Source organism: Meriones unguiculatus, chromosome 6 (genome assembly GCF_030254825.1).
Source record: "Meriones unguiculatus strain TT.TT164.6M chromosome 6, Bangor_MerUng_6.1, whole genome shotgun sequence".
Lineage (NCBI taxonomy): Eukaryota > Metazoa > Chordata > Mammalia > Rodentia > Muridae > Meriones > Meriones unguiculatus.
The window spans coordinates 33,898,573-33,914,316 of NC_083354.1; the positions used below are offsets into that span (position 1 = coordinate 33,898,573).

The window sequence follows — 15,744 nt, forward strand, 5'->3', positions numbered from 1 at the left end:
AGCTGTGTTGGAGGTCTGGTTTTGTCAATACAGAGATGTGAGTAGCCACTACAGTTTAGTCTGGCAAATTTCGTAAGAATGCCATGTCATGTCCCTGGAATGTTACTTTGTGTCTTTGCTTCTTTTTTTTTTTCCTCAGCGATGTCCTTGGTCCTCTTGGATGTGAGCTCTAGACCTTGGCAGATCTGCCTCTTATATCCAGATTGCAATAAATTCATGTGTGAGTGATTCGAGTGACCTACAGTGTCTAAGAAAGCCACACCACAGCTTAGAAACAAATGGGGTGTGGGGGGAGAATGAGCAGAAGAGGGAAGGGGCGTGTACAGAGCACACAGCGTGGCTACATGCTGACTCCTTCACCCTGCCGCTCAGGGCCGGTGGCCCAGACCAGGCCTCCAGGCCTCTGTGGAAATCCCGCTGCAGAAGGACAGTTGATAGGAGCCAGGCACTCTGAAGAATCCCACGGGGTGCGGATACGTACTTGTTCTAAAACCAGAAGTCTCTCTACTCGAGATTTTTTCCCCTACTAGGAAAGTTGAGAACACACTGCAGAACTGAATCTTAGTTTGTGGACCAAAAAGGCCAGTGGTGGGAGGAGCCTTCAAGGAGGACTCCTTGGGGATTTTCATTTCGAGATCCTTCCCCTCCCTGTTGGGAGCTTGAAAGAAAGAAACAAAAGCCCAACAACAGCTTCTTGCCAAGACTTGACAGGGAGAGAGAGCCACAGCTCTCAAAGCCGAAGGGTTGGTGACTTGGAGCCTCACCACAGGGTGCTACGCACTGCCTCCCTGCATTCCAGGGTGCAGGCAGTGCATCCCACACCTTCTCTCCACCGGCGCAAGTGGCTTCATCCTTTGCACACTGTTAACCGTTTCCGCTGGTGCTCCAGTGTTGACAGCATGGTTTCTCTGCACGTCCTGAGCCTCGGATGTTGGGCATGTTCTATTCTATAGTGCTCCTTGACCGCTGCCATGACAGTGAGCAGGGACCACCACTCTCACTTTCCAGGTGAACCGCTGAGCCAGCTGCCAAGCGGCCAGAATGCAAGCCCCAACTCCAAATATTTGACCCTCAGAAAAACTGAGCCTAAGCAGTGGACGACTTGCGTTTCACTTGAGTTTCCACGTGAAGAGAGGTCAGGCCTATCATCCATCCCTGCACCAGTCACGGGATGGCTGACCCCCATCCGAGACTGGCTGATGTTCTCATGATATACCTACAGGAAATGAGAGCAGGGTGGGGTGTCCTTGACCCCAGCGCTCCCTGCTTTAGCTAGCATGGCTGGCTGTGAAGCTCCAGGGATCTGCTTCCCTGCACTTCCCCAGCGCCAGGATTGCAGGTGTGTACTGCCACCTCTGGCTTCTTACACAGGTTCTAGGGACTGGAACTTTTATTTGTCTCCCTTGCACAGCAAGCCCTTCACTGCCTGAACCGTAGCCCCAGCCGCTCACATCCCAGCATTATGAAATGGTGTGCCTCTGCTGCGGTTAGAAAAGAAATGAACATTTTTCTTTCTGTCTAAGTGCATAATTCTTCTTGAGTTCACTTCATAAGTTTGTTAAAGCAACACAGATTCTCTGAGAAAGGGCCAGACTCCCTTGAGAGAAGGTAACATTTGTGGGAGGAAATATGAAAGCGCAGCAGGTTGCACAGCCCCTCAGCAGAGCAGTCCACTGGCGGACTTCCCTCTCTATTCCCCTGGGACTGGGATGAGGAGGGTGTCAAACAGTGGATGACCCTTCCCTCCCCAGGAACAAGGAAAAACTGCAGAATTCCAAGGCTTTTCTGTCCAGCCTCTCCCTCCCTGAAGGGCTAAGCCATGAGGCTGACTGCCCAATCTGAAGCATAAAACTTTAAGGAGGACATGGAACAAGAGAGTGAGAGAGAAGGTTCTAGGTCTTGGCGATTTGACATCACCTCTTTAAGACAATCAAGCCATTGTTTAAGTGCTCCCATCCCACCCCCATGCTTATCCATGGAACAACAGGAGAGCAGAAGGGATTTTAGGGAAGGGCCCAAGAGAGATAAAAATGACCCTGGTTTCAGAGTAGAACTCTAAGCCCCGCTGATGCTTCCAGACAGTTTTTCCTTTGGCCAATCACTACAAGAAACTTTCACATCCCAGCAGCATCCCGGCAACAATAGAACCCTGAGGCCTTCCAGGGGCTCTGGAAGCCAAGGCAGCCATGGCTTTGGGTCTACCACAAAGCCTTCATCTTCCCCTCAGATCCCAGCGCCAAGCCTCAGTCCTCTGAGCAGAGCTGTTCTGGCACAGCCGACTCACCAGCGTCTCTTCTGGGTTCCCGTTGGCTATCTCCACCACTCTCAGCGAAGGATCCACCTTCACCTTGGCTCGAGCCATGAACTGGATGACAGAGGAGCTGTCCTAAGGAAGGAATGACACAATTCACCATGAGGCCACTTTCAAATGACACAGAGAAAGATTTGCCCCGAGAGGGACCAGGCAGAGCCCACGCGTATTTTATTACTAAATTAGCAGCTTCTCCGTCACAGGCACCCACAAAGCATTGGCTTCTGGCCTCTCTTGAGAATTCCTATGGATGGTGGAGGGCGAGCATTCACCGTCGTTGTGTTTGCCTATAATGTGTGCTGTGGTTTCCGAGTGGTGAGGGCCAGCTAGCTGGAGATGGGTACCAACACAGTCACAAAGAGCGGAGGGCAAAGAAAGCTGTTTAACTGTGTGCAACAAATCCCAGCCTGGCAGCCCCCAGAAGGCATCTGATTCCCATTTTCTAGTCATCTCCTTGCCCTGACCACAGCCCTCAAAACCATGAAAGCTCAGTGATTCTTAACCCTTTCTTTGCTCTTGAATGAAGATGTCTCGGGGCGGAAGCCCTGGAACATTCACAGAGGATATCTGATGGCGTGACCGTGGGGGTGGGGTAAAGTGGGAGAGAGAAACATCTAGTTTATCAAGCAGGTCTAAGGGGCAAAGAGGGGACCTTGGCTTCAGGAAGTGCCTGTTGGCAGAAGCGGCTGGAAGCCTTGCTGTGGGCTCAGTTTCAAAGCCACTATCCAGATAACAAGAACATAGCTCCCAAGGAGGGATGGAGAAAGAATTTGGATAAAGATGTGGGTTGGCCAAATCAGGGCCTCAGGAAAGGCCAGTGTCCACTGGCTGTGGACTCTCCTCATTGCCCTTGCCTCTGCCAGCCAGGGGTCTTTGGTGTCCCCACCTGCTCTGCTGAGGCCCTCTGTCACTGGAGGGAGCTGCTGTGGTTTGTACAGTCCCTAGAATACACGTGTTGGAAATGTAACTCCCGAAAGCCATGTGCTTGGAATTCAGGGGTAGGCTTCAGGTAGCTCCTTAGACTAGATGAAGCCAAGAGGGAGGAGCGTTCGTGTGTCCACGGCAGTCTCCCGGAATTGAAAACTTTTCTCCAAGAGGTAGCAGAAGATTTATGTGATTCAGGAGGTAAAGGAGAAGTCCCATCTGGGAAAGTGAAACTAGGAAGATTCTGGAAGCCCCTCCCAGTTTTAGAAAAGGAGTAAAGCTGCTGGGGGAAGGGACCTTGGGGGAGGGGACTTCTCAGAGCCCAGGGCTGCAGAACCCTTCCGTTGCCACCTACGCTGGCATAGGCTTTTCAGGGGTGCAACTGCTGTTCCGAGTCATCCCGGCTGCTTATGACCCTTATCTATACTCCAGAAGGAACCATAACCAACAGTCACTGGTCCACCAAGTTGATCTTTGGCCCAGGCATCATTTTGGTTTGTTGTGGATTGCCTTTCAGAGGTGAGGGGGAGGGGAGAGGTCTCCACAGGGAAAATCTGTCATACAATGCTGTGCTGCACCAAGAAGAGAGACCAGGGCCCTCACTATGTAAGGCCCTTCCTGTTGTGGCGCCATGTAGCACAAGGCCCTCATAGAGGCCCGATCCATGCACCACGTCCTTGAACTTCTCCAGCCTCCCGGTCACAGAGCCAAAGGAACTTCTATTATTTACACATCACCCAGTCCCACGCTCCCTATAACACTAACAGAAAACGGCCAAGGCAGATCTCACAATCAGTTTCTGGCTTTGACCTACACTGGCTGAATGTACAAAGAAGACCCCTCTCTCTCTAGACCAGCGGCTCTCAACCTTCCTAACGCTGTAACCCTTTAATACAGCTCCTCATGGTGTGGTGACCCCAACTGTAAAGTTCTTTTTGTTGCTACTTCGTAATTACAATTTTGCTACTTTTATGAATCATAATGTAAATATTTGATGTGTAGATGGTCTTAGGCAACTCCTGTGAAACAGTCGGTTGACCCTCAAAGGGGTCGTGACCCACAGGTTGAGAAATACTGCTTGGCCATAAGTTCCCAGGGAACCTTTGCTCCTCACCCAGGAAACCACTGAGACCACTGTGTAGTGGCACAAGGAACCATTGACAGTGTACTTTGCTGTGAGCTGTGAGTTGTATACCAACTATTCTGAAAAAAAAAAAAAAAAGAACAAAACAAAACAAAAAAAAACAAACAAAAAAGCACTGGGCTCCTGTGTCTGAGGCCTGCTAGAACTTCAGAGCTATGAATGTATTGGTCAAATCTAACATTGCTATTTTAAGAACCTTAATGTTAATTATGAATGTTTGCATGTGTCTCTCATTTTTGTGTGTGTAAGTATGTGCACATGAGTGCAGGTGCCTGCAGGGGCCAGCAGAGGGCGTCAGATGCCCTGGAGCTGGATATAGGCAGTTGTGACTGGGTGCTGGGAACTGAACTGTCTGGTCTTCTGGAAGAAGGTGAATTCTCGTAACTGAGTCATCTCTCCAGCAACCCTATCTTTTTTTTAGCCACCTCCTTTAATAAAAATATTTTTAAATGCTCTTGGGAGGATTGTAATTCAAAAGAATATTTCTGCTTCATAACATGTTTCAGCACTTTAATAGTTTTGTAAATTTTCGTTTCCTGTATCCTCTGATCCTCTACTGATTTTACTCTTAATTCATTACTTAATTAACTTTTTGGGGAAGTTTTGGGAGTCATATACGGCCATAGCCTACATGAGGGTGGACAGCTTCTGTTGATCGGTTTTCTCCTTTCATCATGTGGATTGTCAGGAGGGAGCCATCCTCTGAAACTGTATTTTCTATTATGAATCATCATTGTCACCACCTTTGATATTAACAGTGATAATAATGGCTAGGTTAGAGGTCAAGCAGATGAAGGGCTGGCTAGAGAAGGCCCCTGGTGCTTGTGAAAAAGGCCTTAGGGACACTTCCAAAGAAATCCTATCCTCTGATGATTTGGAAAAAAAAAAAAAATCAGACCCAACATTTCAAATGAAAACTAGCTTAGGTTAAAACAATAAAACCTCAAATTCCCTTGTCTGGAGCCAGACCTTGAGGTCAAAGGAAAATAAACAGAACTCTAGGCTGAGGCCAGCCACAAGGTCTGTACTGATCCAAGTCCTCAGGGAGACCCAGTGGCCCTGGAGCCATCTGGTAGGCTCCTCAAACGCGCTGTGCCAGGGTCCAGGCCTGACACGCTGCTTCACACATCAGAGGCAGCAGGGTTCCATGTGGCTCCCGTGTCAGCCTTGTTGCAGTCTGCCTAAGTTTCTGCTGTGTGACATCCCAGAGCTGTCGCCGCTCTTGCCTGGCGCTCCGTTGGTTTGGCTGACTCCTGGGAACAACAGTTATGGGATGTGGTCCTTGGTAAAGTGTAACCACTGGTCCCTGGAGAGATGCAAAACAATCAGCTCAGAGCTGCTCACAGTTGCACCCAGCCCCGTGACCAAAAGCCAAGCAGCAGCCATGTGACAAGGGTGGAGAGACGGTGGAATGGTCTTTGTTGTCAGTGCCAGTGCTCTGGGGATAGGGACAAGTGAGTGTCACGGGAAGGATAACTGTCAGCAGCATTGGACAGGTGGGAGGGACTCTGCAGCTCACACCTGGCTTCCTAACATTGTCCTATATAAAGGGGGCATGCCAGGGAAGCCCTGAGTGTGAGCCCCACTTCCCCAAACTAGTTTCCAGTTGGTGTCCAGACCTCCTCAGTGTGTGGAGACCGTAATTGCCACAGAGACGGGGACCATAAAGCAAACCCTGCTCCCAACCTCTCCCTCCTCCCCCGCAACAGCCGCATCTTCTCAGGCTGGCAAAGCACTGCTGGGTCTACCTAAAGGCCGACCACGCGCTGGCTCTGAAGGCTCTCACCTGCGGATGGCTTTACACACATCTCGCACGTTTTGTCTTTTCAAATAAGAACAGACAAGACCTCTGAGGCTAATACTCGTATTCTACCTTCATAGTCAATTACTTCTGCAGCATCCTATGCCACACGAGCTCGTCATGCCAGCAAGCTCTTCTCGAAGGTAAATCAGAATAAACCTTTATTAAGGGCCACCGATTTGCTGACTGAGGGATTTGGAACCATTATTCGATAAACTCACAGTAGCAAAGTAAACCATGGTTCACAAGTCCAAGTTGGTCAGCCAAACTAGGCTTCATGGGTCAAATTTGGCCCTCTGCTTGTTTGTGTAAATAAAGCTTTATTAGGAACAGACCCATGCCCTGCATTTGAATATTGTTTATGGCTGCTGGCAGAGTTGAACAGTTACAAATGACCTAATTAGCATGTGCATCTGTGCCACAGGCCACACACACCCCATGTAGCTATGAACATGGCTAGCCCAACACAAAGTCAGCCTAATTAAAATGTTTCGAGTTTGTTTATTGTCTGTTTGTTGTTTTTGTGAGCCTGAACTTCATATGTGACATAGTATGACATAATGTCAAAAGGCTGAGCATGCATGATTCTGGTCCATAAAGCCTAAAACAGTTCTTGTTAGCCCTTGACAGAAAAGGCTAGCCAACCTTTGATCAAAACAAAACAAAACAAAACAAAACATGGTTTCCAAGTCAGGAGAATTGCCAGACAGCAGCATCTCAGATTTTAGCCCCCAAAGAATCTGAGGTTTTATAAGCCCAAGGGGAATTCACCCCACGCATTCCCCCCCCTCCCCCAGATGAGGCTGGCCTCAAACAGAAATCTGTCTACCTCTGCCTGGGATTAAAGGTGTGTGCCTCCACTCCTTACAGACTAGTCCAGGGGAAAGTAAAGAATGACAAAATGGATGGGCAGATGAGAACTCCGGAAGCTCACAGAGACGCTGACCTCGTGTAGTACAGTCCCAGCATTCCTCATTTCTAGTAGACGCACAGGCGACACTGCCTGCCCTTGGCTGAGCGTGAACACTGAGTGTCTGACACTTTTCCTTGGCCACATCTGGAGGCTGACTTACCAATGGTGCATGCTGGGAAAGTTTGACAGCAGCGGTCCGAGGGTTGTGGGGAGGTCTGAGGGTTGTGGGGAGCCCCCGAGGGCACAGGCTGGGACTCACCTTCTTCAGTATCTCTGTGTTCAGTAGCATGTACAGGTCAATGGTACGGCTCTCCTCTTTAGGGACAGCACTAAGGTTGCAGGACAGTGTCAGGCAGACACTCCCTGGCTTTTCACAGTCCTGTGGAGAAAATTTCCAGAGAAGTTCAGAGACAATCCAAAGCTCCAGACAGAGCAGAGTATCAGTTATGGCCAATGAGGGGATTCCAGGGTAAACTGAGCAAGAGGAATCAGTGGAGCCCAGGGAGAGGTTAATGGTCAACCCCATACCCAGCTTGCCTGGGGTCCGGGATTCCATCCGCAGCTCCAAAACAGAGCGGAGTAGGAGTTAGGCGTATCCAGCCCCTGAATGTATACCTCCCATCAATTCATTTAGAAAAGTGACTTTTAAACAAAGAGGATATACAGGGAAGGATTGTATAACCAGAGCTATTCCTCTGATTTCTTCTGCTTAAAACTATATCACACAATTCTTTTACTGTCATTTAATATGTAAATTGAATTGCTATGAAGAGTAGTTTTAAAATTTAAGAAGAAAACAAACTATAACATACCTTTCCCCCCTACACACCAAATCCCCAAACCAAAAAAGATGTAATTATGCTTTTCCACCACCAGGGGGCAATAGAAGGATTTCTGGCCTGTTGGTTCCGTTCTCTTGTGTTTGGGGGCGTCCACAAGTAGACGCAAGTGGGTTCCATGGTTAATCCTGCCTAAAAGTTGCATTTCCTGAGGATAATCAATCCTTCTCAAAAAGAGACATCTACACATCCTGATGTACTTTTACGGGTTTTAAACAAGAGTGCTTTCCAACTACGGCTACCTCTCCGCGTGCCCGCAGCGGGTACACACCGTGGCCCTGTTTCCAGTGGGGGAGGGGGCTTAGAGAACGAAGAAGCTGTATAGCTCCTTCTCAGAGAGACACACAGGCCACCAAGGGAACGTTTATCCCCAGTCTAAAAGGAGAGGTTTTCCTTTTGTATTTTGAAGCGCCTCTTCAGAGAAAAAGCGTATGTGTGCACGTGTGTGCACAGCTGTGTGAAGCCTCTCTGGCAGGACACGCTTTCAGCCTGAGCTGGAGTTGTGTACAGCCACAGCTGGCTGTCATTCTGGCTAAGTGTCCCCCAGGGCCTTTAAAAAGATAGGCATCCTTACCGTGTGTGCCAACGGTCAGCTTGACACAATCCAGTTCCTGGGAAAACCGTCTCAGTGAGGGATTGTCTAGATCAGGATAGCCTGGGGCGTGGGGGTAGGCTATCCCCATCCTACTGATGGGTGGGAAGTCCTGCCCGCTTCGGGAGGTACCGCTCCCAGGCAGGGGTCCTGAACTGTGTGTGAGTGGAGAAAGGGAACTGAGCCTGAGCAGATGTGTGTCAGTTCTTCCTCCGTTTCCCTGCTGTGGAGGCAAAGTGAGTTCGGTGTCTCCTGATTTCTACAAGGTGATGGACTGTACCCTGGGAACTGTGGGCAGAAGTTGACCCCCTTTTCCCTAAATGCTCATGCTGGGGCATAGCGTCATAGCAAAAAGACAAAACTGAGATGGTATGCAACCGGAAAAAAAAATCCAGACCTCGAAAAGCAAGCAGTTGAGCTTTTAAGGGGGAGAGGTGTGTCCACGCGTGTGTGGGATGTGCAGCCGAAGCAACGTGGTCAGGATGCAGGACAGGGGGCTTTGGAAAGTACCCGGGAGGCAAAACACAGTAAAAAGGGCACATTGTAAGTGTACATCCTGCTATTCGTACGCGTGTTGTCCCCCAGAGGTTACCCCTGGTCACGCTCTGGAATGTTTTGTCACTTTTACTATTTCTGAACTTCTTAAACACAAAACTTTCCAGAGTGCGCCTTCATCCTTCTTTAATTTAGTGTAGTTTCTGTGAGACTCACTGATGTCATATAGTATATGGAACATTAGAAGTCATATTTCATTTTTCACAGTTCTGTAATATTCCCAAGTATGGATAGATTCCATTAACTGTTTACTCATTACACATGAACACATGTATTGATTCATATGTTGATACATGAATTTTCTGATTTTGGCTGCTATAAAATTGTTCCAATCATTCTTGTGTCTTTTAATAATACATGTATTCACTTCTTGGGGGTAGACCGAGAAATGGTGCATTTTCCTAGGTAGCAGAACACAAACGTGTTTAGTTTCAATAGGAATTGCCAGGAGGTTTCCCCAGTGTATTGGTAAGAATGATAGCACTTCTGTAGATTTCTTCTAGGTGGAGAAATCATTTATTTACTTCCTGCCTGGTGGATTTATAAAGGTTTTCTGTTTGTCAGGCAATGGAATTTGGGATATAAATTTAGATAGAAACCCAGGGCTGAGAAAAAAAAAAAAAAAAAAAAAAAAAAGGTGGGATTTGACCAGAGCCCTTGTGTCTTTCTGAGTCAGCTGATGAGAAGCAGGTTTGAGAAATGAGAAACAGCAAGCCGAAGACTGGCCTCTCTCTCCCACGTGCCTTCCCGTGAGGGCCACCCTCATGGTCCCAGGCACTAAGCCACTTCTCACCAGCACTTTTCTTCCAGACTTGGTGAAAAAGGCAAAAATGGTGTGGAAGATATTTTCCTGGTCTTGAGGGATGACGCAGGGCGTCGGGTTCCTCTGGAAAGAGCAGTTGCCCTTCTCTTGGCTCACCTGGAAATGGAGAGACACCAGTTAGAGCCGGCAGTCTACAAACAGATATGGAAGCATGGGACACAATGCTTCCTGCCACTGTTCTCGGGAAGACAAGAGGGGTCAAAGGGCATTTTGTTTTGTGAGCTTCTTGACTATGCTTCTCAGTCTGGCCTTGAACTCCTGGGCTCAAGATATCCTCCTGCATCAGCCTGCCTAGTACAGCTGACCACAGGCTCGAACCACAGCTCTGGCTGAGAAGTGCTTAAGTTATGACAGGAAATGTGTCCATTAAGTCTCATGACATGCAAATGAGATTTGAGGAACAGCTCTAACCTTCTGCTTCCTGATTTCCAAGCTCATTTACATAATTCCTCTCAGATAGGCCTTTTTTGAGGCAAAACGAAATTCAAGTTACTTGCTGACAGAGCCCACTGTTACAGATTTCTAGAGTGTTCCACAGGACCACCAGGATGCTGTGAAACCCCTCAGGATCTGTTCTTGAGAGCTAAAGAGTAGAAGGAGGATTGCTCTGTTCATCACTGCTGCTCCAGCTGGAGAGTCAACCACATGGCAGATACCTGAGGTTTGGACACGTGGGCTCTCGTCCATTCCTTTCACTGTCAAGTGTTTGGGATACCTCTTCCCCGGCTTGTCCCTTGAGTGGACAAGACCACCAGGACCAGAGAAGACAGTTCTATGCATAGATGTTTCCGTGAATTCCTCCTAGGTCTGTCCATCATGTCACACATCTGATCTGTACCCAGAAAGCCTCTGAGACTTGTAACCTTGTAGGACAGACACACTGATTCTCACCGAAATCGAAGGCGAAGAGTTCCTCAGTGCCCCAAAAACTGATACTTTGGTGTTCCAGGCAGGGGGAGGAACCTGATTGCCAATACATTCTAGCTGGTTTCCCATGAACGCCCCCAGTGTGAGAATAGGGTACTAACATTGGCCTCAGGTGCCGATGGGCAGGGGTCTGGAAGCAGCAGCAGAGAGGGTGGAAAATGGCCTGGCCTTGTGGCCAACCCGAGGGACAGAGTCACATCTCAGGCTAACTTCTTTTTCCACAGGGCATCTCTGGGGCGGTTTGTGAACCGGGGAGTGATGGTCAGGCGATCTGCTGCCTTGTGACAGCCTGGCCCCAGTGGAATGTGGGACAGGAAGCAGAAACTGAAGTCTGCCTTGGATGAAAATCTTGGCCATGGCACGCCTGACTGTGGTTATGTGGGAATCGTTTTCATCAGGATATAACCCACTTTTCTGAATGGCTCAGGGTGGTCTTATTTCAGCAGGAGACTGAAGGCTCCTGGGGTCTCCTCTGGGTCTGATCTGGTGCAGTCAGATCTGTCACTCAGTCCCTGGGCAGGGACACTGCAGGGAGGCCCCCCCTCTGAGAGGGCGGCAGGTCCCAGTCATGACAGCAGCTCTGAGTGTCTTTCACAACAGTCCTATGGGACAGGACCATGTCAGCTGCCATTTTGAAGATGGAGATCTGGGAGGGTAAGAGGAGGGCAGACCAGTGGATGTGTGCTTGAGAGCAGGCCACGCACCACACCCACACCCTGGCACAGGTGCAGGGCTGGACTGTGATGGGAGTCAGAGGGTTGGGCAGCCATTCATCCTCTTTTTTACCCAGAATTCTTCATGGTGACTCAGTTTGCCACTCCTGACCCCGTCCACCCCCCAACAAAACGCTGACTCCTGGCCAGCCCCTGGGAGGTGTGGGTGCCTGCAGGCTGGGAGGCCAGGCCGCTCTGGGACTGGAAGGGGAACAGAGCACCCTGGAATGTTGTTTTTGGAAGGCAATTCCCCGATCAGGCAGTCCTTGGCCTTGGCCAACAGATAAGGGCCTTAGGTTTGGTGACTTATCCAAGGTCATGGGGTTGGCTGTTAGCAGCACCCTGACTGCAGAGAGCAGATCCTATCGCACAAGTATTCTTATCCCGTTCCCTTCCCCTTCCACATCTCTAGGCCCCCAGCTCCCAAAGCGTTTATATCTGAGAACAGTTCTCATCTTCCTGGACTGCCTTACGGTCTCCAGTACCATCCCTGTCCGGTGTTTGGCTTCCTTCACGCATCTCTAAGGCTGGACAGACCTCTGCTGGGGTGCAGAGGCACCTGCGCATGCAGAAACCAGAGGCCAGCCTGAGTGTCATCCCAGGATTCTCCCTTCTCAGTCTCAGTGGGCTGCAAGTTAGCAATTAGGCTAGATGGCCTGGCCGGGGGCCCCAAAGGATCCTCCTGTCGACATCTCCCCAGCACCAGGATTACAAACACGAGCCCCCACTCCCGGCCTTTTATGTGGGTGCTGGGGACTGAACTCAGGTCTTCAAGCTTGTAAGGTGAGCACTTTAACCCAACCCCCCACATACAGTTTCTTTTTTCTTTTCTTTTCTTTTTTTTTTTTGGATTTTTTGAGACAGGGTTTCTCTGTGTAGCCCTGGCTGTTCTGAAACTCACTCTCTGGACCAGACTGGACTCGAACTCAAAGATCTGTGCTTCTGGGTGTTGGGATTAAAGGCGTGTGCCACCATCCCTCATCCCTAGAATTAGTACAATATCCTACATGGCCCTGAGCACCCAATGCTCCCAGGGTCATAAGCACAGCATCTTCTGGAGAGCATGGGCACCTAATGCTTTAGTAAAGATCCACTTCTGTGTGTGTGTGTGTGTGTGTGTGTGTGTGTGTGTGTGTGTGTGGAGTGAGGCATGCATGCCATGGTCTGGGATTCAAACTCAGGTTACCAGGCTTAGCAGCCAGCACCTCTACTCAAGAGTCATCTTCTCAGCCAGGGATCATCTCCTCTTCCATCCTGCAGATTATTGGGACGACATTCCCACAGGATGGTTAGTTTAGTCAAAGGGACACAAGTTAGGGTCCATTTAGGAAGAGAGAACTTTGGTTGAATAAAAAATACCTCTCTCAGATCAGCCTTGGGCAAGCCCATGGGGACTTTTCTTGATTAACGGCTGGGGGCTCAGACCACTGTGCTCAGGGCTATCTATGGGCTGAAGATGGCTCTGGATCCTGTAAGAGAGCAGACTGAGCGAGCCCTGGAGAGCAAGCCAGTAACAGGACTCCCCCACGGCCTCTGCATCAGTTCCTGCCTCCAGGTTCCTGTCCTGATTTGAGTTCCTGCCCTGGTTTCCCTGCACAGTGGACTGTAAGCTGAACAAACGCTTTCCTCCCCAGGCTGCTTTAAGCTGTAAGTTGAATAAACCCTTTCCTCCCCAGGCTGCTTTTGGTCTGCATTTATCAAAGCAAAATAAAGCTAACGAGAACACACCAAACTTGGCTTCAGTCATCTTTGCTCAAAATCCTGGAGAAATAGAGCTTTCTTGCCACAAGACATCAAGCACCACTCTGCTTGTGGTCTTAGGCTGGCTGAGGGCCCTGCGGCCTCTGCCCCATGATCACCTCTGCCCACTCACTCACATACTTTCCCAGACTGCTGGAATCCAAAAGCTTCCCACGACAAGGCTGCTCCTCACAGGACCCCTGGGAGCTGAGGGAGGTCTGCGGCTGTTGGAATTTGTACAAAAGAACTTACAAGGGACAGAGGACACAGGACACATTGCTGACCCTGGATTCTGCCAAGGCAGCTATTGAGGGTTTTCTGTTATCTGCCCCCTGTGAGCCTGAGCCCAAAGAAAACACTGTGTGACCTCAAATGAAGAGACAGCAGTGATGTAGGAGAACATGAGGAACCCACACTGTGGAGTCTGAGAGGACGGGGCATCACACAGTGGGAGAGTCCCCTGGGTGAGCGGCCAGCATCAGATGCTGGCATCCGTCTGCTCTAAGTGGTCTCACTTCACGAAGCCTGGGGCTTGAAGCCTGAATCGAGCCTCACGTCCTGGTGATGGCATTGCCTTTGGACATCACCAGCCTCTGTCCTCAGGTGAAAGAGGGATGACTCCAGGCTGCGGTCAGAGGAACCAGGATGTTTCCATGCACAAAGCTCGGGATCACAGTGTCTGTTATGGACCTGGAGAAGCTGCTTGACCTTGGATTGCTGTAGCCGTCCTGCTCCAGCGGCTGGGGTTATTGGTATATAGCGCCACGCTGGGTTTGTTTTCCATCCCCCAAGCCATCTTCCCGGGAGCCAGGTGTAATTGTTCATGGGCCCACTCTATGCAGAGTCCAGATGAAAAAGATGATCCCGTTCATATGAGACACTATTCTAACAGGTTGGATGCACACTGGATCCTTGTTTGTGCGGGAAATGATGTCATCAGTATGGAGAACATATGTCTGCTAATGGGGGCTTAAAATGATTTAATTGATATACATATAACTACCTATTTGTGAGCATGGCATGAGTTTTCTTTTTAGAGATTAATTCTGTGTGTGTGTGTTTTGTGTATGTGAGAGAGAGAGGGAGAGAGAGATTATGAGGCCAGAAGAGGGCATTATGCCCTGGAGTTGGAGTTATAGACAGCTGTGAGCCACCCAATCTGTATGCAGGGACCAAATTCATCCTCCTGCAAAAGCAGCAAATGCTCCTAAATGCCATCTATCCAGCAGCCCACCCTGCTGAGTGTTCGGAATGTGATTACAATGTGTAAGGACACTGGCGAGTCACGGGAGTACGAGTGCCTTGGATGTTTGTCCTTCTCTGTGCTGGGGAAACCCAGCTTCTCTGTTGGCTGTAGCATTGCCCCTCACCCCTATTAAGCTACTTCTTCCCCCATCCCTTTTCTCAGCCATCCCAGGCTGTGGCCACTGTCTCCCCTACTCTTCTCAGGTGACCGTTTCCAGTTCCCACCTGTTAAGAACATGCGTTTTTTTTTTTTTTTTTTTTTTTTTTTTTTGTCCTGTGTCTGGTTCACTTCTAAGGTAATATCCTTCAGTTTCATCCCTGTCGCCACCAATGACAGGATGTCATTTTTGTTAGGGCTGACTAAAGCTCCATTGTTAAAATGGACTGGTTCTGAGAGTGCAGAAGAGACATACAGACAGACCACCAGAAGCATGCCAGGAAAAGTGTAACACCAGCTCTCTGTCACCCACACTTTGCAGATGTGAGGGTCTGGCAGCCTAAGTAACCTGTACCTATGAGCTCTCAAAGACTGGGAATCCTGTCTCCAGAACCCCTGATGGGTGTTCCCTGCCACACTCTACGTGTGCAGCACCCAGGCTCTGCAGGGCCTACCCACTGATCTCACACACCGTAATGGTCACCGTTGGTCCACCTGCAGCCTCAGACCATTCCTGAGCAGAGGAGCTGGCAGGCTTCCCCTGGATCTTGAGGAGGAGGAAGGGAATCCGGGAGAAAGGAACAGCAGAGCGAAAGGGCACACAGTAGGCTTGCGGTCAGCCTGGGAAAAGCGTCAGATAAAGGCAGGAGAGCTGGCCTGGACGTGAGTGTCCCCCCTATCTCCCCCATCCCCGCTTTACCTGGAGATGTGGACTCAGGTCACACTGGGCTCTACCATCATAAATAAATTAATCCACTCAAGAACTGTGGGGCTGGTGGGTTATCATGAGATTGCCCTGGCTGGCCTCAGACTCACTATGTAGATCAGGCTGGCCTGGAACTCACGGAGTCCACCTGCCCCCGCTTCCCGAGCGCTGCGACCGAAGCTGTAGACCACCTCGTGTGCTCCCACTTCGGTCATAGCCAGCCCCCCCCCCCCATTACTCAGCAACAGGAAGCCCTCACAGTGCCAGCCTTACCCGCTGCCTTTGTAGCTTCCTATAGCACCCGCCACACAAACCTCTGCTCTTTACGTCATCCCCTTTGCACACACAACACTG

General features: G+C 49.7%; 1 protein-coding gene across 1 annotated transcript in view; it reads right to left on the reverse strand.

Annotated features, from left to right (window-relative positions):
* The window catches only part of Itga9 (integrin subunit alpha 9), a 270,685-nt gene that overhangs the window by 13,358 nt on the left and 241,583 nt on the right, over positions 1–15,744 (reverse strand). Inside the window, exons 24-26 of the mRNA XM_060385077.1 lie at positions 9,873–9,998; positions 7,353–7,472; positions 2,285–2,386 (exon numbers count right to left, since the gene is read on the reverse strand). Coding sequence (XP_060241060.1) covers positions 2,285–2,386; positions 7,353–7,472; positions 9,873–9,998 — 348 coding nt within the window. The remainder of the gene's footprint in view (positions 1–2,284; positions 2,387–7,352; positions 7,473–9,872; positions 9,999–15,744) is intronic.